Genomic DNA, 23222 nt, shown 5'->3' with positions numbered 1-23222 from the left:
TATTATTAAACAATATTTTATTATTAGAAATAAAATAACAGGCGTATTAAGTAAATCAGACTAGAATAATGAAATTTACTTTACGACTTTGATTTATGTTTACATATGAAATGCCTTTCGAAGAATAGAACGGTGAAGAAGTTCCCGATTAGAACATGCATACTTACACTATCATTTTTCGAGCTCTCGGGATGCCTGAGTATTTTAGAGACGATGTGGACGCACTCCTCGTTAGTCAGGATACCGCTCGCCATAGGGCCGCTGACGAATTCCCGGTCGTTCATAAGAAGGTACCGCACGCTGAAGCAGACGTCGTCCGTGAGGACGGCTCTCTTGTTGACTGGGAGGGGCTCGACACCCTGTCTCCTACACTCGGCTGCGGCCCACCTGTCCAATGCGGAGAAGAGGATGCACTCGCTGGTGATATTCAGAGTATTGCGGCGCGCTAATTGGGCGACCTCCTGAGCGCTAAGTTCCTCGAACTGCTCCTGATGCAACACCTTCGCCGGATTCGAGTCGATCACAGACAGGCACTTGAGCAGAAGATCGGTGCACACGAGAGCTGCATTGTGAACAAATATATTTAATTTCTTTGCTTGAATACTTTCTGGTACCAATTACTTTTATTCTATTTTTATTCATCTATAGTTAAATTTGTAGTGCCAAATTATACTTAATTTGAGTCACTTTTAACTATTTCTTATAGGTCACCACTGCTTCTAATCGTTGATTTAACTAAAACAATTCTAACTAGCAGAAGCTTCTAAAAGACGCCTTAAAAACATTTAAAAAACATCTAAAGAACGTCTAAAAAATTATGTCGTCTTTTAAACGTCTTCGTGATTTAAGATGTCTTTTAGAACTTTCTGCTAGCTGAGAAGTTATTTTAACTGAATCAATGGAGTCAAAGTAATACTATTTTGTGCTAAAATAATAAATTTTGACACACACACATGGTAGTTAAAAGTAACAAAATGTTATTTAACTCAAGATATTGGTTTTCATGCTTTAACATTTAACAATGTACAGCCGATACTATTTCCAAAGGGATGAAGGGCGCACCTATTACACCGGCGTCGTCTCCGGGTGGTGGTGGTGCCGACGGTGAATTTGGAGATCTGTCAAAGCCAGAATCTCCCTCCCGCAGATCGTTCGCGTAGAGCCCGAGGCCCTGGTAAATTTCAAGTACGGTCGATGGTGTGAGGTGCTTCTCAAGATACGATACGGCGAGCCGCGCGAGGCCAGGACAAAGGTACTGATGAGCCGCGTCGAGAGTGGCCCTGGCCGTCGAGACCGATATAAAATTGACGGGCTCGTCGTGAAGATATCTACGCAATCGAGATGAGTTATTAGAAACAAAATCGGAAGTTTGAAGGGAAATTATTCTTGACGGATTCGAGATTCGAATTCCGTTTTTTAAATCGAAAGTTCAAAGAAAAATCATCTTTGATGATTCGAACTTTGCACTCTTAGGAACTATTATATATAATCGATAGATATATTATATAAGATATATCTTTTTAGAACGTCTTGCATTGGCTAATTTAAAAGGAATGTTTTACAAATTTATCTGAAGTTAGAAATAAGATTAGGTACCTCAAGTTTTGCCTCTATCAAGATTGTATTAAATAAAATGAATTAATTCTTAACACCAATTTCTTTAAAAAGATTTTCTTATTTTCTAACTATAAATACATCTATATTCAGATGTCCTTATATTGATAAGATATGCCGGCCTTAGCATTGTCATTTGTATTTCGAGAATTCCGCTTTCGAGATTTTCTCACGAGGTGAAGAGAGAATTGTACTTTCGCGGGGATAACGTTTACCTGAGAAAATGATCGAACGCCCGCTTGTCAACGTGTTGCAATCGCAACAACGGCGGCGAATTTGTCGTTGGTGGTGCGAGAGGACCTGTAAGCATCGCCCGAAACCATTCTGATCTTCTAGCTAGTCGTTCTCTCTCGACGCAATACGTCCAAGTGTCGCCAGGTAATCCAGCCTGTGTTATATAATTTATTACAATTATTACAGTAATTCCAAGTTGATTTTATCTTACAATTAGCAAGTACTAAATTAGAAGCTCGATTATACAATTCTCAGGTTTTTTTCTCCAAGTAATAATGTTTATATTTTTATATAATTTCTTAATTATACAAAAAAGAAGATATTTAAAATATATGGCATAATATATAGTATATGTCAAAAATAAGGATGCTTATTGAATGACAAGTTCAAAAATATAAAAATATACTTTTTCGCTTTTATCAATTTATTTTCGAACATTTAATTAAGTATCCAATTAATCGATTGTTTTCATAAATAAAAAATTTCGTATTAAATTTGAAACTGAAGATTAGGTTTAACTCTGTATTGACGAAAGATTTGCATTTATTTTTAAAGCGCACCTCAAGCATCACGATATTTTGACGATCTGCGTCTTGCAAACCGCTCTCAGGTGTCATAAGAGGAATTCGAGACATATTTGCCAGATCCTTGTATGATGTCTTCGTAATCAACGGTGGGATCAGGATTCTGGAGTAAATTTTGCTCCGCAGTCCTTGAGACTTCTCGCGCCACTTCTCAGTCTGGATGCGAGAGAATTGTAAGTTGTCGCCTGTAATATAATAAATAAAACTCTATTTAGATCACGCAAGATTGACTACACAGAAAATAAATTGGTCTTTAATCAAGACGAATATATTCAAAACAACACAATCATTGTTTTATATATAAGAATACATAATTTTCTTAAAAGAATTTTATATTCTTGTATTACAAGAATATTATATAATAGTAAAGGCTCATAAGATTAGAAATCAATCAAAGAAAGATGGAGTGTGGAGCCGTAACAAGGTGTTGGTGTTCATATATTCTATACTTCCGTAAAGAATTAACGAATTGTAATGTACATACTGTACATATAAATATATTTCAACTTAATAGACTGCGCGCCGCAAATTTGTCGGACTTGAAACACAGCTATCTTGGAACATTAAAAACCCTTTCCTACCCGGAATTAAACCTACACGATTTAATTGTTTAAAAAACGTAAAGAATTTATTGTGAAAAATATTACATCAGCCAGGATACGTACAGGATATGTACAGTATGTACATTACAATTCGTTAATTCTTTACGGAAGTATAGAATTAATATATGAACACCAACACCTTGTTACGGCTCCAAGAATATTATAATTTAATTTGAATATAATAATTGCCACATAAAGAGTACAATATGATTATTTTGATGATAATGATGTCCGCAAATGGCACCTATAGAAAAAAAAGAACATTTTTATTTAGAGAATGTTCTTTATTTTTTACTTGTAAATGTTAAAATGATACAGCGTTAAGCAAAGCTAAATTACTCTCATCAAAGATCAAAAAGCATCATATATAATAATTCAATAAAGAAAAATATATTCTTATTACTCAAAGATAATTTTTGTTCAAGATAATGAGGTCCCGAAACCAAATCTGCTTTTCGCTTCTTCCGTTCTTCGCAGCCCCCGCAGGGGGGTCTGCTTATATACGTTGCTGGATGTATTTTAAATGCGAGAAAGCTCTTCTCGTCATGCGCCGCTTAGCGGCGTTGTTGCAAACTACCGTCGACGCATCGGTGCGGTATAAATTCGTAGAACGTGCGTGGACCTGTTCGGACGTATTTTGTCCGGTAGAAAAAAATTTTTGAAAGTATTGTTACTGTCTGCAGCAGTTTCCACTCAGATTTTTGGTATTTCCATTCAGACTTTGCTACGCTAACAGTGTTCCAGACTTTGTATAACAAACAGTGGCAAATGCTGGCCGTATTGTCCTCTGAAAAGAGGCAGAAGCCAACGACATAGAAGAAGAAGATGATCGGTGCGGTATCGGTATGCGCATTGCAGATGCATTTTATGGGCGTAAGCTGCTAAAATGTTTTCTTCCTCATTGTAACATAATAAAATTGAATCAACATTATTTGTGTTCATACAGAGAGTATATTGTATTTTAAAATAAGATTAAACTGTCTTTTTTATCGTTATAATATAAATATTCTTAGTTTGAAAGTACTGTTATTTTCTATCCAATTTTTTACTTTCCATTAATAAAAATTATTTTTGAATATATTTTTAATTAGAAATAAAAATAAGAATATATTTTTCTTTATTAAATTATATATAATGCTTTAATGCAAGTAATTTGTCTTTGTTCAACGCTATATAATCTCATTTTAAGATTTACTGTTAAAAAATAAAGATATTTTCTAAATAAGAATGTTCCTTTTTTCTGTGTCAGAAGATAGATATTAGAGAACTATCGCGGGTAAAACAACGCGGATATTATTATTTTTATCTTATTAACTCGCAACACACATTGCCGCACTTTTCAGAAATTTATCCTCCGTCAGTACCGCGAATAGCGGATCACTGTATTTTTTATGAGCTTGTTTTTTTTATGGCACCGTCCGTGATTCATGGAAACATTATCTCACGGCGCGGGCGGCTTAGGTTCGATTTTTTTGCACGTTTTATCAATCATTACCGTTTACTTTACATCGACTGCCGTGCCAATGTTACGAGACGCACAGTATCTAATTCACACATGGGTTTGGCGGTGTTTGCGGAAGATAGGATTTTATTTCAATTAGTTATTGATTTTTGTATAGTGGAAACAGATAGCGCAGCATTATAGGTGCTTCTGTGAGTTTTATATATGTATAAATATATATATATATATATATATATATATATATGTGTAGGTCCAAAGGTATGTTCCGGGACTGTTTACGTTTTTTGAAATGTACAGTCCTGGAATATAACGCATATATATGTAATCAGATTCAAAAAACTGTCCCGAAAATTGCCGTAGGACATCAATTTTTTCCAGGACAGTCCTAGAAACTGCCAAATGTCCCGGAATATACCGATATCAAAAATAAAAGTCCCGGAACATACTCTTCCGGACCTACATATATAATATATATATATATATATATATATATATATAATATAATAATATATAAATTTAATATATGTATATAAAATTGAATTATTTGTTGAGATATTTGCAGAGATTGCACATAAATATCTCACTCGACAATTTTATTTTGTAATCCATCAAGAATTTCTTTCGTAAAAATCATGCTGTAAAAGTTCCTCTCTCTTAATATTTTATAATATTTATTCGATTTTATATATCTACATATATATATATATATATATATATATATATATATATATATATAATTCTCGATGAATTACAAAATAAAATTGTCGCGTGAGATATTTTTTGTGCAATCTCCGCAATAAATAAACTTTACAGTATAAAAGCGATACCTATGTTTATTTATCGCAAAGATTACGCAGAAATATCTCAACGAAAAAATCTCACGTGATTCATGATTTAAGAAATATTGCGTGAATATATGAAATACATAGTAGCAAAATTAACTGCTTTGACTTAAAAATAAAATAGGACTTATCTTCATAAACTATATAAATATAAAGTCCTCATAAATAATGAAAAGGATAAAAATAATCGAAAAATTATGATAACTGTGTTTTAAATTTAAATAGCTTTCTGGTAATTTCGCGTATTTGTTTTTAAAATGAACTAATTTTTCTAATATACTTTGCATATCGGCGCGTTTCTTATTATATACATTTTACCGGTGAAAAACCAGATGCCGATCTATTGACAAAACAGCGAGGAATGTTTGATAGCAACGGCTAACTCTCAATTATAAACTTGATAAAGGCTTTACAAGGGACGCATCTCCATTTGGTATATATTATCTGAATTAAATTCACAAACCTTAATTTTTTGTTAATCTCATCAATCGATAGAAATATATAGAAATATACTTTTAGATTACAAAGATATAATATAAATAATTAATTTTTGTACATAAAAATAATATAGTTTATGTAAGAAAGCACAGAAAAAGCAAGTATATATTACAAACAGACCTGTTTGTCCTCCTGTTTTCCAAAAGGAACAAAACCAAACAACATACCACTGATTACTCACTGCGGTTGAATGTAATTCATTTTGACAATGTCCTCAATTTTTCACTTTTTAAGCGGCTTCCATTTTACAAACTATTATTACTTTTGCGGAAAAAATAATTCGCTTTATACAGCAACTATCTTTCGCACTGTTTCATGACGTCGGGAAAAACGATCGGGATGTACTGGTGAGTCTCGTGACACACTCGCCGGAGAATACTTTGTTTATTTATCATCGATGAGCAGAAGAGAGCATAGAACCGAACGAGAAACTCAGAGGGCAGCCCTTTCAGAGCGACAAGTCCCGCTTGACTGACAAATCGATCAGTCTCCTGCTTCCTCCATAAATGACTCAGATCCTCTCAGAGGAATCGGTTAATATAAATGCATATGTGCTTGCATGCGTTTCATCGACTGCGACGATTGTTTATAAACGTCGTCGACCGAGCGAGAGAGGGACCGCTTCAAAAACGTGAGGAATGCTCGTGCTCCGTAAAGAGAGGCCTTATCGATACCCCGAAGCTGCCACAGACTGCAGAGAATCGGGGGACGGAACCGGAGTTTGTTTATCCGCCTCGAAACTCGAATCCCGTGTCGAAGAATGCAACATTGATGTCGCGACACCGACCGATCATTCAAAGTCTTCTCGGAGATATATAGTTGGCGAACGCATCAACAACTCTTTTCATTAGTGATGGGATTAAGTATCTTATAAGTAAGTTTAAATTGGTTGACTTAGGTTGGAATTTTCTATAATTATTTTGAAAAATAAAAATTCTCTTCAATACTTGAATCTGAACGGTTCAAACCCTTTATGATTATCTCGAAAAACAAGAACGTACGATAAAAAATATTTTGTATTTGTGTTAAAATCTACTCGTCTAGAAATTTTTATGTCAAATTTTTAACATACGCTTGTGTTATAATATAACAATATTGTCATTGTGTTATTTTGACTTTTCTGCGTTAAGTTGATATTTACCGTTTCTAAAAGTTAAAATAACACAATTTATATGTAAATGCACGAATTCTTGGTGACATATTTTATATTTTTATATGTTAAAATGAACAGATAAGTTGTATTATATTTTTCTCTCTATAAGAGTTTTCATGTGTTAAATCGACATGTTTCTTATATGTTATATATATATATATTATAAAGAGATATCGTTGTCTTCTGTTTTCTGTAAGAAAAAGTAAAAAGAAAACAGAATAAAAAAATATTTTATATTTTATTAAATATATAGCATTATAAATATATTAATTAAATATTTAACATAAATATATTTAACATAAACTTTGCTTTCTGATAGCGTCCATGTATTACAATTTTGTGTTAATTTTTTACATATTACTTGTTGTTTATATATTATATATATTTGCTTTCTGTGTGTTAAATTAACATGAAAATTAAAGTGGATAAATTGGGACATGTAAAATGTGTTAAATTTAACACAAAACTTTTTGTATGAGATTACGATCGTGTAAGATATACAATGAGACAAAGGGAAAACGCCGTAATCGGTCAGGGCTGAATCTTGATTGTCCGAATAATATAATATTAATTCTCAAGTGACTTTTTACGTACAATTCTTTGCCCTGGCAGACCACGCGCCGTTACTTTCGGACATAACGCAGTCTCAACCAAAGCCAGAACGGTACAATCACACACAATTAAATTGATATTAATTTAATTACATTAAAATATACACAAGAAATTTAGAATAAACAAAACTTTTTACTGTGTTATTTCTAAGTAGACTCGAATCTGGATCAAATATATATGTTCGAACTTTTTATGAATACCTACTTTATCAGATATTTAATGTGTGAAACATAGTATGTGTGTACAATCAATTTTACATGATAAATTATACATATATTATAATAACACAACATATTCGAATACTACTTGTAAATGATTCGATTCTTTACGATGCAAACTATACTTATAAGTATTAGGTACATTTCGAATCAACTGCAGGCACTCATTCTAAAATTCGAAACTATAACTAATCAGGATTCGGTTACTTCGTAAGTACCTACATACAATGTAAATATTATTTCTTATGAATATTACTCGAATCCAAGAAAACAAAACTTGATTATTAAATTGACTCGGATTTTTATATACATGCATATTGAATTTGATCCCATCTCTACTTTTCGTACAATAGCTTGCTTCTTGAAAATTGTTTACTTCAAAATACCTCCTGAATAGTTAACCTAGGCCGATTCAGTCTTGGGGGCTCCGAGGGGGGTGAGGGAGGGGGGTATCGTATTTCGCAGGGGGTGAGGAGGAGGGTGCGGGGTATCGGGTTACACAAGGGTATCTAAATCTTACTACTGCAGCTCGATGCGCTTCATTCCTCGTTATATACCCTTTGCCCTCTCTCTCGCTCCAACTGATTTTTTGAAAGATCTTTTTCTTTGTCTCGCGTACTGCATAGATAGATTGTTTACAACACCCCCTTTTCCTAGAAAACATTTGTTTACGACGAACGTGTCCCGACAGGTTCGATGCGTTATCGGGTCGATCATCGTCCCGATGACGTCATTTCTTCCTTTGTTTTTTATGTACATACATATTGCGTAGATAGAGCAATTCTCCGATATCACGTCCACCGTGTCTAATTACGAAAAAAATTACGAATAAGAAAAATTTAGCCAAAATATCGAATGAATCTTATTCCATCTATATATATATATAACAAAGTCGGGTTAGTTACAGCACTTATAACTCAACTACGGCTGGACAGATTTTGAAAGTATTATATATGAAGTAGGGGTAGAATTTTCCGGAATAGCAGAATAACTATTAAAAAAAACGTTTTTCACGTAAAAAAAAAAATTATTTCTAGAAAGATATCCAAATACATAGAAAACATACATACAGGGAGGGAGAGAGGGAGAGAGGGGTGAGGGAGAGGGGGAGGGGTGAGGGGTGTGTGTGTGAGAGAGAGAGAGAGAGAGAGAGAGAGAGAGAGAGAGAGAGAGAGAGAGAGAGAGAGAGAGAGAGAGAGAAGAGAGACTATTTGCGTGTCTTAAAGGCCGATTTTCACACGCAATGATTGGTGGCGCCAACTGACTGGCATTCATTGGTGCCAGAACCAACTGGCAAACTCACAAGTGTTACAAGTGATTGGCGTATAAAATGGAAACTATTTAACATTTATTAAACACACAGTAAATGACAACAACCATATAATCTCAAATTTTGAGGTTATATGTTTTGGCCAATAACCGCCAGTAAACGCCACATTACTAGCGCCAGTTTGCATCAAGTGTTTACACTTGCATTTTTACTGGCATTAGCCGTGCCACTACGGTCGCGGACCGGTCGGATGGGATTACGGATTCCGGATTCGATGTCGCCAATCACAAGAGTCTTGTCTATGATTGCTAGATTAGATCCGCGATCGCAATCTCAATCCGATCCGTGTCGCGAACGTAGTGTGACACGGGCTTTAGTCGACTGGCGTCTCCGGGGCGAAGCCCGGCGGGGCATGCTATAGGCTGTATAGTTTTTCGTTACCGATATTCTGGAAACCGTTTTTTTTAATTTCTTCAATTTTTCGGGAAATAGGAAGGGAGAGAGAGAGAGAGAGAGAGAGAGAGAGGGAGAGAGGGAAAGAAAGAGAGAGGGAGAGAGAGAGAGAGGGAGAGAGGGAGAGAGAGAGAGAGAGAGAGAGAGAGAGTGAGAGAGAGAGAGAGAGAGAGAGAGAGAGAGAGAGAGAGAGCGGGAAGGAGGTTAGGCGGTACGAAGTTCGCCGGGTCAGCTAGTTTAGGATATTTTTAATCAGTAAGCTCATCTGTAATGCCCTAAACAGCCCGATTTTGCATTTTTGATCTTAAAAATTTATAATAAATAAAATACGAGTTAAAGTGTGCACTTAGTGCATAAAGTGCACTGCCACTATAGGAGCCCCTGAATTGTTATTAAATTTATTTTTTCGGACAATAGCGCGTGAGTTTTCAAGCCGGTCGAAACCGCGGAATAATCTTTTCTTTTTTTCCAGAATTAATATCGACGAGGTCAGTGTCAATGCCGCACATTGCGAGAACAAGCACGCTCTTTTATACTTCGATCGTTTCGCACTGATAGACTTCCGGTTAGAATGATTCCGTCGTCGCGAGGAACGCGGATGTGCGCACTCCCGATCATCCGGGGAATCGAAAGGTGTTAATCGTCGAACGGCCGAGACGTCGTGGTTCGAATGAATAATTGCCGCGTGTGTTAAACGTTCGCTGGTCGGCTGGTCTTTCGGACGACGCGAGATACAGGAAGACTCTAATGATATTCAGGACGGCAGTGAATGAGTCCGTTTGAAGAATCGAGATCGCAAGGTCGCGTTGCGGGCACGCGGTGCGAAAATACCTATATGGTGCACTAAATGCTGTTAATACACAATCGGAAATGCGAATAATGGCGATCCTTAATCCTTCAAGGTGCGAATTCTCTTCTCACGAAAGAAGACTTTCCGCGTGTCGAGCGAATCATTGAACGAACATCGCTCGTGTGTCAGGATGCGAACGAGAACAGAACGACGGAAATAAAGGCTTGTTTTTTTTAGCTGAACTTCTTGCACGGTTTATCTTTTCTTTTTTTTTTCTCCAACGTGAAAAGAAGTTCAGCTAAGAAGAACAGGCCTAAGGATTATATATATCTCGAATTTTTAGGCGGAGAAGAGATAGAATGCCAAGCATCATTTTAGAAATATGCGAACGCGAACGTGCAATGTGAGTCATTGTGTATTCCAGCAGTATGTTATATGTACCACCGCAGAATTAGTGCGCGTATCCCAAACTGCATCAATAAAGATTCATATTTCGTGGATCGCGCATGTCGCGTATTATATACACGCGACACATTTCACGGTATTAACGTGGCAGTAATTTATGGCAAAGCGGGGCATCATGTGTGTACCCTATTATTAAGCATTGCCTCGCTATAAGAATTTAAATTACGTGTACGGTATGTGTTTATAGCTGAGGAGTGGCTCATTGAAACGGTCGTCACGGGTACTCGTAAACATTATTGATTGCGTGTATTAACTGCGCTAAATGTTACGAGGGAAACTCGCCGCGTACGAGGGAAAATCGTATACGAATGTATTCAGACTTGAATTTACTAAGGACAAAAGAATTATTGCAACGGTAGCGACTTATTAACAAATGAAGGCTGTCACAATACATCATTTCTTTAATTATTGCTGTAAACGCAGATGTAGCGCAACATGGAGTGACTGAAAGTACTTGGACTTTGCAATCTCATCAGAATAAGAAAGTTACATTGCTGTGATAAAAAAAATAAAATGTTTTTAGTTATAAAAAATTCGCTAAACATTACATGTTTTTGCTATTAAATATTTATCTAATATTGCGCATTATAATAAAAGAAAAAAATTAAATGTAACTATGAACGAATATATCGTTTACTTTAAAGTATAGTATATTCGTTAATATAATATAATATAAGATAATATAATATAATATATATATATAATATAATATAACATAATATATATATATAAGTAATTTCTAGCGAGATATTATATATATATATATATATATATATATATATATGCAAAATATTTTATAATATGATTTTAATACGACCGGAGTCTCAGCTTTATATTTAAGCACCCTTGCAAATACCGTGAATGTTTAGTGAATCACGGTTTTGCTAAAATTAGAGCTACGAAGAGCCATACACGAGTGCTGAATGTCGTGGCGAACAAGGCGAAATAATTTGAAAGAGAATCATTTCTATATCGAAAAGAATAGAACAGAACATGTAATTCAAGCATAGCATGAAGTTCAAGAAAAAATGAATGAAACGTGATTATACAACCGTGGCCTTGCAACGACGAAGACGCATCGACCTCTCGTATTCTTTTCTATAAAATTCGGCGAAGTTTGTGTTGCAAAAGAGACACGTGCAGCAGAATAATTTAAAAGAAACTCGTTTTTGCCGGAAGAGGGGAGCAGAGAATAGGATGGAGTTCCAAGAAAATGAATGAAACGTTGTTGCAAGGTGCGGACAATTCCAATATCCAACGGAAGAGTAGTATAGTATAGAATCTCAATTTAGATACTCAAGTGTAACTGGTAACAAGTGCATTTTAACTTCACTCAGATACAGGTACTTTATCGAGACTCAGTGGTCCCACGCGATTTGTTGTTCTCTCTTTTTATATTCCTCTTTTTCCCGAGTATAAGTGCCGCACATCATCCCACCAGATAATGCGTTTTCTCATTGTCTGAGATTGCGCGCGTGAGGGGTGGAGATTGGCTGCACTTCACGGATTTCGCGCATCATAATGCGCGCCAGCGCGTGTACGTTGCGCTCTTTATGAATTCGATATGTTGCGTATCGAACAATCGTAATTATGTAACCATGCGAGATGTGTGCATAGGGCCCTCTCGTATCGCCGCTCTACATAAAAATACATTCGGCAAGAGTTTGTTTTGGTACGGAGATTCGTGTGGCTGCGAGGGGGGAGGAGGGTAGCGGGTAGAATTTAATGGAATTTAGCGCAACTGCAGCGGCACAGGGTTAATGCGAACTGACGACTACGCGAGTAACGATCAATTAACTAGAACGGGTACCCGCTCGGCCTTTTAATCCAATTAAAATTAATGCCTCCATTCCTGCAGACGCGCGCCCGCATTTCAGCGAGATGTATTGGCGCGATGGATGAAGGGAGAAAATTATTAGACACTTTCCTTTGGATTCATTATCGTGCCATATCAATTTGATCTGTATCTGTCGGAATTTCTAACAATAAAATATTAAGTGTTATAAAAACTAGAAAGAAAATAGAGTATATTAAATTAGTATTGTTTGAGAGGTTGAAATATCTCGATTGTTTATTTGAAAAACGATGAATTTTTTTTTTAAATTTTCTCTCGTGTTTGTGATTTTGTGTAACTTTATTCCGAAGAATTATATGCATCGAGGATAACGCGGGTGTTCGCTATTAGAATCTTTACGTACTTACAGATTATTACAGCGAATTCGAAGTGTTTGAATAGAAAATGAATCGTGAATAGCCAAATAAAAAAAAAATTAATTACGGTTCAACGATAATACCGCTTACCGCGATTGTCTGACGCGATCATCGGGGTTCGCCAATTGATTCAATTGAGGAGGAGATGCGGAAAAGAATCTCCCCTTTGCTCGAGTTCGCCCGCATACTTGACCGTTTTTACTCGAACCTAAAGCCAAATTGTCATTTTTAAAAGTGCTCGTTAATTACTGCACAAGTCGACGTTACAATCTATGTTGATTAAACATTTTTCAGCTCGGTTTAGCGAGCGTTATATGCACGTCCTCTAAGTTTCAAACTTCTTCTCTCGACCCTGTCTGTGTATATTACACATGTTCTGATTCGTCGATCCGACTTTTTGCTTTTTTCGTCAAGCTTCAGTAATCCCGATAGTAAAAGTAATTAAAGAACTGATACAAGAAAAATTGCTGATGGCATTGAGGCAAGAAGCGAAAGTAATATTAGAGATGAATGAGCGTATAGTTACATATATATTTAGTGATAAAAAAGCGAACCCCCCGTACGACGACGATAATGACGTTTCTTAAACATTTTGCCGATTTGGACCTTGCATTGTAATATCTCCACTCATTAGGCCATGTAGCGAAAAAATAAAGACACTTATTAGTATTACATAACTCGAACCCAAGCTATCGATTGACTTCTACTCGATTGAAGTCTACTCAGGACTTGATCGGTTTAGCCGTTATTAAAATTCGATAATCTAATTGCAAGAATCTCTCAACTCGTCGGCTCGCGTATAGATAAATGGTTTATGTCTCGCTACGCGTACATTACACTTGGCGCGAGACACTATCATGTTTCTTGATGTACAAATATATACATAATAATTATGCAAATGTATAAATATAAATATACATATTACATAATAATTATATAAATAGACCAAAAAATATGTGTGTGTGTGTGTGTGTGTGTGTCGCATACATCTTAAATCTTTGATTGGACTTTTTGTCTCCTTTCGGTTTCTTTCGTCAAGCTCTAATAATTTCAAATGAAAATATAATTGATTTAACGCTAACATATTGAAATGGAACGAGAAACGAAGAAAAGAACTGACGCACCGTAAATTAAAACGAATAGAACGAACATATATCCGTGACAAGTCTTGAGCCGATAATGATAATCTCTTCCGCGGATTGATTTCGTAAAAAGTCGTAATTGACTTTACTCACACGCGGCTCGCGCTTCTTTTCGCAATAATTTGTACGCCGTAATTTATATTTGAGAATAACGCAACTTCGGATTCAAAAAAATCTGAAGTTGAACTTTCCTCCACAAAATTCCATCCTGTAGTTGTTAATTGTTTAATAATATATATCTAATGTATTTCTCTCTCTGACATTATAGTCCAAGAGCTGACGACACTTTTGGCCAAGTGATTTTATAAATCACGATTTTCCGTTATAACCTGCGTGAACGACTCTCCTCCGATAATCCGAATACCTGGCTGGCCGTACTTGGGGGGTTTAGAAGTACGCAGGTGAGAAGAAAAACGGATTTTCAAGTCATAGTACAAGTCTTAATTTTTATCGGATATTGATAATTGATCACTCAGGAACATGCAAATAAATTGCCAGTTTGATTGCTCGGGGGGAATTAGTCGCCAGGCTTAATTAAAAATAATTAAAAATAATTATTTTCAAGTCATATTATACTATAAAAACTGGGTTTTTTATACTAACAAGTATAGTGCTAACACATACCACCCAAAAAAAGCCAAGTGAAAATTTTGGTGGCAACATCTCTAAAAAAATTATTGAAAATGCACAAAACCTGCGCGCGGCGGAGGGGTCTGATGATGACCTCAATTGTTTTTAGCGTCCATGAGTTTTTAAAAACGTGTATTTTAACTATCATTATTGTATCAATTTATGAAAAAATTGATAAATAATAAATAGTATGTAAAAATAAAAAAAATGGCTTTGCTGGCGCAGCGTTGCGTTTTTTGTGAAGATAGCAGTGGTAGTCCAATTATATTCTTTTCTGAAAAAACATTATTAAAGTGTCGAATTGTTTTGAAGTCAAGAATTACACATGGGCTAAAATATCGAGATATAGTTCTTTCTGCTATTCCAAATAAAACTGATGGTTATCATTCAAAATGTCGAAATAACTTTTTGGCCCTTATGAAAAAATATCGTGATCCTGTCGAGAATTTTTTTCATAAAAAGGCTTGCGTTGCATTTTAATTTATATTTAATAACACGATATTTTAGTATTCTATAATATCGCGTAACATTGCCTCCGTCAAAATGCTATCTGAGCAAAATGGGACTTTTAGCTTCGTGGAAAATATGCCATCCAGAATTTTAGGTCGGAGCGAATACCCTGCACGTATTTGACGATCTGCGTCTCAATTTAAAAGTGTTTAGAAATAATTAGTTGTCGTAATACTTGACTATTTACAGTTAAAAAAAAATTAGTATTGTAGTATCAAATAAATAGCGAAGTCAAATAATAATGAGAGAAATAATAAGAGTAATAATAAGAGAATAGCGAAATTAAAGTTATAGTGGTTAATATCTTAATAGCCGGATATAACCGTCAGACCCCTCCGCCGGCTTTATGCATTTTCAATAATTTTTTTAGAGATGTTGCCACCAAAATTTTCACTTGGCTTTTTTTGGGTGGTATGTGTTAGCACTATACTTGTTATACTTGTTAGTATAAAAAACCCAGCTTTTATAGTATAATATGACTTGAAAATAATTATTTTTAATTATTTTTAATTAAGCCTGGCGACTAATTCCCCCCGAGCAATCGAACTGGCAATTTATTTGCATGCTGTTCCTGAGTGATCAATTATCAATATCCGATAAAAATTAAGACTTATACTATGACTTAAAAATCCGTTTTTTTTTCTCACCTGCGTACTTCTAAACCCCCTCAGGTGTTCGGATTATCGAAGGAGAGTCGTCTACGCAGGTTATAACGGAAAATCGTGATTTATAAAGTCACTTGGCCAAAAGTGTCGTCAGCTCTCCGCCTATTAATCTCTGGCCGATTATAATTTTATTTGATTTTTAAAAAAGTAAAGTGTTATCAAAATTATATTTGTCAAAACATTTTTATTTTCTGTACCGAGATAGCTCGTTATAAACAAATATCTAAGGAAGTATTCGTTAAAAAGAAACAAGTATGAAACGGAAAACGGGATTTTTCCGTAGTATTCTCGCAAAAGAACCTTTATTTGAGAATTAGAAGAAGATACTAACAATAAGTGTTTTTATTCTCGTTGCATATTTCACAGTTTTAGTTCGTATTACTCTCGAAGCAAGAAGAGTTAACCGCATGCATGTAGCATCGTGCGAAGCTAGATAATAGTGCAGGTACATTTTATTCCGAAACTGTGACAACAAATATTCGACGAGTATTTAATGAGATGATGGAATATCGTTTAACATGGCCAACATAAGATTTCCATACTGCGTCTCCCTCTCTCTCTCTCTCTCTCTCTCTCTTTTTCATTGCAACTGCAGGCTCTGCGTTATGACAAAGCAGCCGAGCTGCGAAGATTCTCCACGCGCGCAATTAGAGGAGCGCCGTAAAGCCGACATTTACGAGCATGCAGTATTCCGCCGCGCGTATGCAAACGTCTATTAATAATTCGATCTCGTCGACGTTGCGCGCAGGCATGATCGATCGGTCGCATCCCGAGGGCGATATAGCGGGGAGAGCGATGAGGACGGTCTGGTAATACTGAGGGAACGACAATGCAAAAACGTGCGAATTGAATCGCCACACGTGGCACCGCGCAACACGCAGCTGCGTGCCCTCACAATGGCGAATGTGCGAAAAAATACCGCGTCAATGGTGGAGTCGGCGCCGTATCGCGGAAACCTTGACGCGGTCATCGCGTCGACGATGTAAACGCTGTTGAATTCAGGGAACGGATGCCGTCAAAGATACCGGCGTCTGATATTGACGAATAGCGCATCTCGAGGCTTTTAGTGACTGCTCTCTGGGTCCTCGCGATCACGACAGGATTTCGCTAAGCGGATGATGAAGAAACTGTGTTACATGCAAAATGCGACATAATCTTTTAATAGAATAAAGAATAAGTAAATAAAAGATAATTGTCCTCTTAATAAAATAAAATCTTCAATAAAATAAAAAATAAATAAATGAAAGGTATAGACAATTGTCTTCATACAAGACTTTATTTGGCATACGATACGGCATACCTAGAACAAGTGGTATGAGTCGAAGGAGTAACGCTTCGAGTAACGGATTAAGAACATAACTCTTAGTTTAAGAGGAATTTTCGCTTGATTGAATTTTGCTGTAAGAATTGATTGAATTTCCGTTGATATATTACCAATAACGAAAGTAATGATTGGCGTGACTTCTTAAAAAAAAAAAAATAAAACAAGTAAAACAGAAAGGCATATATGATCTATTAGGATAGAATTGGCTTTTATGACTCGAAAAAGGTAAGTTTATTGTTAAACAGATAGTAGGACTTAGATTTATTAGGGTTTAGTTTTTAGCATTTGTCTGGAAAAATTGTTTTGTTAAAAATTTTAGGAATACGTGAAATCATAAATACGTGAGATATAAGTTGTGGCACGTAACACCTGCGATGACGAAAAAATCAGGAGACGCTCACGAATCGGAATTATACTGCCATTTTGAAAACAATATTTGAAAAAAAAAAGAAAGAAAAAGAATCCAGTGACTACATAAATTTATCAAATTGAAAAAGAGAAAAATGCACAGAAGATCAACACAATTTTTCTAATCTCTTTTATGATTAAACTTAATTTATAATATACATTTAAGAGACTGATATAGATATTGATATTTCTTATAATTTAGAATTTTTATTTTAACATAGAATTATTAAGAATCCTTTTTAATCAAATAAAAATGTGAACCATGACAAAGGGTTATTATATTTATGATTGCAAGATCAAAATCCTTTTAATTATTTTTTTATCTTGAATTAACTGTATTGTTTTATTTGTAATGTGATTTTAATTTAAATGCAGCTCGGCTTTTCTTTATTTTCTTGCTGATAAAAGTCACTATAAAAAATGAAATCAGTTTGTCGTGTGAGATTTTGTCAAATTTAATTGCTCCAGTTATTAATTCTTAGTAAGCAAAATATGTTAACAGTATCAATAAGCTATACTAGAGTAGCAGATTAAATTAGATATTTCAGATTAGCGGATTATCTGTATCCGCGTATTAAGTTTATATCCTATTGGCAGAATCTGCTGACATAATCTGACAACAGATTGACAGCAGAAACCAAGCTCAGTGGAAACATTTCATTTAAACGATTATGCAGATCTCTGGGTTTTTGCCGCATTCTATTACATTTCGTAATATTCTACCATTAGTATTCTACCATCGCAGATACATCGAAAAATTTTCGTTTTCGATTTGATTATCTGAGAACTTATTGCTTTTACCTGACACGCGACTCCTCCTTGTTTTCACGTAATCCTCATTATCGATCAACAAACGCGTGGCCGTGTCGTGATCGCCGCCGTCGTTCCGCGTCTTCGCGCACTTCTCGCGGAGGACGAACGCACGTAACTTCTCCATCGGCTTGCACTGTACGTAACTGGAAACTCTGGAGATCTGATGAACGTTTAAATGAACGTGCGATCTCTCGAGGGCGATCCGTCTTGATCGATCTTAACAACACGACGATCCAGTCCGCGCGTGAGAAACCGCGTCTCGGCGAAGCCGAGCTCTCCCTCTCTCTATCTCGAGATAAAGAGATATATAAGTATAGATCGCGAGCCGGAGAGACAACGAGCTGGCGAACGACGATCGACAAGTGAACCGGTCGCGGATAAGACGCCGCGCTTTTGTCGCTTCAAAATGACGCGACCGCCGATATATCCGGTATATCTGCGAAATAAATGAAACCACGTGACTCATCATCCTGCCGCCGCGCTCCTACTTGCTCCTACTCCAACCTCCCGTCCCCCCCAGCCTTCCCCCGCGAGAAGAAAACTCGCATTTGACCTAGAAAAATACGACACCGTGCACCGAGGCGATTCTCGAGTAACGACTCTATCCATTTTATCCCCATATATCGTTCGAAGGCGGACAGGAAGCGTGACGACGGATGCGGTGAGCAGTGAGAGGTGAGAGAGACGGATACAGAAAGAGAAAGTGAGAGAGGAGAGGCAAGTAGAAGTGAAACAGAAAGATGTTGAAGATGAAAGAAAACCGAAGCGGGCAGGATACGCTTCCGCGATACCGGAAAATTGTCACGCAAATTTTTCCGTGGTGACTAATTCGATGTAATCGTGCGCATCACGCATCACTGGTCAATTTAATTGCCGCTACGGTGATTTATATAGCGGTGTAATACAGTAATAATCTTTGGTACAGCACACAGCATGGACTTCTCAATTTTTATTTACATTATTTTATCTGTCGTAAATTACGGATGTGGCAAACTCTGTGTCCCAAAGTGCAATTACATTGTTAAATTCACAGTATTGTCCATTTTTAACCGTTCCTATAGGGATCGCTCCTATTCAATATATCGTTAATTTAACTAAACCAGTAAAGGATTAAAATATTTTGTATAAAAATAATAAATTTCGACACACATGGTAGAGTAGAGATGTGCGCGGAATCAAGGATTTTTTCATGTCGAATCGAAGCGAATCGAATGATTTTGAATCGAATTGTTGGAATATAATTTTCAATTATAACAATATATAATTATTATTGAATTTTAACACGTAGATAATAGGAGAATATTTTAATGTAAAAAATAATGAGAAAAACTCTATTTTTAATTGACAACGTTTGGCTATCAGTGTCGTGTCGTGACAATTCGACCATTGGTTTTGGTCTTTTTAAATTAATTTATTTAATAAAAATGAGATGCTTATATATAAGTATCAAAGATTATATCAATTTAGAAAAGACCAAAACTCATGGTCGAAAAGTCTTGACGATTAATTTGACCAAAACCAATGGTCGAATTGTCACGACACTGATAGCCAAACGTTGTCAATTAAAAATAGAGTTTTTCTCGTTAATCACTTATTGGCGGAACAAATATATACTTTTCTGTGTGTTAAAAAAATTATATTGATTATATAACATAAATTCTTTTAAAAAGCAAAAAATATATTTAAATATTTAATATAAAACTAATAAAATATATTTTATTTAATGTCGCAGTAACTGCAAAACAATTAGGCAAAAATTCATATAGATTAATTATTAAAATACTCTAATGTAGTATTCATTAACATTATCCAATTGCATACATAGGAATTAAAATAAATTAATATATGTAGTTTAATTTTATTATCAATATCAATACTCATAGCTCACTAATTTTTACGCATATTCAAACTTATACTTATAATTTGATAGTTTCATAGAGTATGTCAAAAATAAGAAATGAATTTTTTGACTGCTACTTAGCCTCTTAGTGAGCGGTTTTATAATATTGAATGCGCACGCACAATAACATGACTGTACTTTTGCTTATTAACGGAATATATGATTTTATAAATTTGGCAATATTTATAGATATATGATTTGTATTCGAATCTAGATTCAAAATTTTCGAACAGTTCGGATTCGAATCATAGAAATTTGAATTCAAATAGTTCGCACAATCTCTACATGGTAGTTAAACATAATAAAATGTTATCTAACACAAGGTATGGTATTAAACTTTATTCTTTAATATTTAACATTGTAAGGGATAATTTTTTTTATAAAATTATGAAGAAAATGTAGTCTCATCTCAAGTGAAGTTATATTATATTTAGTATTACAGTTTTAAACATTTAATATCCGCAGCGACAGAATCGTAAACGTTGGTCCGCAGATGGTTGAAGCTTTGACTGAAATCAATGCGAATCTGTGCACGTGTTTTTAGAGAAGCTTTGAATCGTTAATTTTGTTTAAATAACAATGCTGATCCAAGCGTATCGCAAGTTTTTGCGGTATTTATACTGCTTGCAGAGACCGCGTCACGTGTCACTTTAATACACCGTTCGAGTCTGTGACTCACGCGTGCCGCTGGGAAGCGCTCGAATATGTTAAAGAGTCGAGTACGATCGCACGATAAAAAGTGGAGTAAGGCCGCACGCGCGGCAACACAAATGGTTAATTTACATAGGAAAGAGCAACGTTTCCCCGACGTTTCTCGCCAATGTACGCGTTCGATAACCGATGAAAATTACCGCGGGCACTCTTTATCTGCGACGATAATTTTGCGAGGTCGCGAATAATTACCGTCGCGCATCGAAAGACGACGGCACCCGTCGCCGTCGCCATAATTGTAAAACAAACATGTAAAAAGACACGCGGTGTTCCGCCGTGCGGCGCAATTTCCAGCAGAAAATAAATTGCAAACTGTGCGTTAACATTATTTTATCATTCGTTATTCCATTTCGTAACATTTATTTTTGTAGCGCCTGTTCTTTGTTGACAACCAGTTTATTTAAAATGCGCTACACAATCGATATACGTCTGCAAACTTTTATCAGATTCTATCAGAGTTACAAATATCATTTTATTAATCCATCAACTTACGGAAAGATCATGGTTCTGTTAAATTATTTAAAAATTAGATCAGATATAGAGATCTGAAAATAAATTATGTTGAATCTAAATAATTGTATTGGATGCTCATAAGTTGATTGCTAGAACGTCAAGTTTTTTTTTGCAGTATAATTATCATCCTGCTTAAGCGTTCTAAATATTTTGATGGTTTAACATAATTATCTTCAAATTTGGCCTAATTTTTATATACTTTAGCAAAACTTTTCCATTTAAAACAATCAACGTCAAATTGGATAATAAATAGATATAAAGTCGTTAAAAAAATCATGTGTTTGAAGGAGTTTGGAACCGCAAACGTCTCATTCAAATAACAATCGTCGACGACACAATATTGTGATATCGCAATCCTCAGCTGCGAAGCTGCGGGATCCAGCCAGCAAGTTTGTAACAATTGTATCTTTATATACCGGAGAAGTGTCATCCGTATAAGCCTCGCGCGGCGCACACGCGATGTTTGCACAGTCGAATGACGGATCGGACGAAAGTATTCTTATGCTGAATCGGTTAGGTATTAACTGAGATTTTTTTTATTATTTATCGTGCGTGAATGAATCAGGTTGCCGAAGCGGCTCGTATGTCCCGCTTGAGCACGCAATAGCCCGGTGCATAAACTTATTACTCACGCGCGCACGTGTCCGCGGAATACGTTACCGAACATTGCTGTATTATTAAGATTACGTTGCAACGTACCCGCGAATTAAATCAGCATGTCAGACACGACTGGAGTGATATAGCCACGTTGTTCCCACTCAATATTGAGTAAGACCACGATTGCGATCGTCGTCATTCTCACGACAATGTCAAAGAACAAATATTAAAAGAAAGAAAGAAAGAAAGAAATTATATTTTACCGATCGATTCGTCGATTGAATTCGCGCGTTAATTCAATTTATCGTTATCTGTAGAAACCACATCTCCCCATGTCCGTTATAAACGAGCAGCCCATGTATCGCGGGCTGTTTTGTCAGCGAAAAATATTTCGATTAGATTGCAAATTAGAAATTGAGACAAGTGGTACATTTCTCCCCCGGGACAATATGTCGGCGTATGCTTTAAAAAACGTATATTATCGACAACAATCGCGTGGCATGTATGCGCGATCGATGCGCGAGACAAGAATTCATGAGATGCATTATGGATCGCTTCTCGGAAAGATTTACGTTCACGATCGTCGGAGATTCATTCATCTGTGCGGGAGTTACGGCGGTGGACAAGCGCGACGAGGACAGAGAGCTGTATGCGCTCCGCGTCGAGCGCGTTAACAATCGTTATGCATATACGGTAAATAAACGCGATGCCGCAAGTCAGCCGCGGGCTCGCTCCCGTCCGAGTCGATTTGCCTCAAACGTGTCGTTAGCGTTTAAACGTTCATATCTAGCGTTTATAAACGACGCGCTCGATAAATTTTCATAATCTGACTCACACCTTCCGCGGGAGAGATCGTGCGTGACGCTCTGAGAAAACACCACGCGTGGGTAACGAGCGCGTGTCGAGTTACTCGAGTCAGTTTTCTAGAACTATGCCGGTCTTATACCGATTTCCGCGCTTGACTTGAATTTTACGCTCGTAGAACGTGTGGCCAGTTTTGA

The 23222-nt window shown here is 36.1% G+C and overlaps 2 protein-coding genes across 3 annotated transcripts in view; one reads left to right on the top strand and one right to left on the bottom strand.

The window, feature by feature from the left end:
• Axed (BTB/POZ domain-containing protein axundead) overlaps positions 1-23222 on the bottom strand; it is a 30528-nt gene that overhangs the window by 2185 nt on the left and 5121 nt on the right. Inside the window, exons 1-5 of one of the 2 annotated variants that reach the window (XM_077408596.1) lie at positions 18489-18855; positions 2409-2617; positions 1830-2002; positions 1063-1328; positions 168-562 (exon numbers count right to left, since the gene is read on the bottom strand). In XM_077408596.1, the coding sequence (XP_077264722.1) occupies positions 168-562; positions 1063-1328; positions 1830-2002; positions 2409-2617; positions 18489-18624 (1179 nt within the window). In that variant the 5' untranslated portion in view covers positions 18625-18855. Of the gene's footprint in view, positions 1-167; positions 563-1062; positions 1329-1829; positions 2003-2408; positions 2618-18488; positions 18856-23222 lie in introns of those variants that run through there. The other variant, XM_077408597.1, reaches the window with a different exon arrangement.
• Positions 19061-23222, top strand: part of LOC143898834 (uncharacterized) — a 29114-nt gene continuing 24952 nt past the window's right edge. The window contains exon 1 of the mRNA XM_077408592.1: positions 19061-19175. The gene's annotated coding sequence lies outside the window, so the exon portion shown is untranslated. The remainder of the gene's footprint in view (positions 19176-23222) is intronic.

Source organism: Temnothorax americanus, unplaced genomic scaffold (assembly GCF_048541705.1).
Source record: "Temnothorax americanus isolate GAGA-0224 unplaced genomic scaffold, ASM4854170v1 Scaffold24, whole genome shotgun sequence".
Classification (NCBI taxonomy): Eukaryota; Metazoa; Arthropoda; class Insecta; order Hymenoptera; family Formicidae; genus Temnothorax; species Temnothorax americanus.
This window is presented reverse-complemented; position numbering and strand designations above follow the sequence as displayed.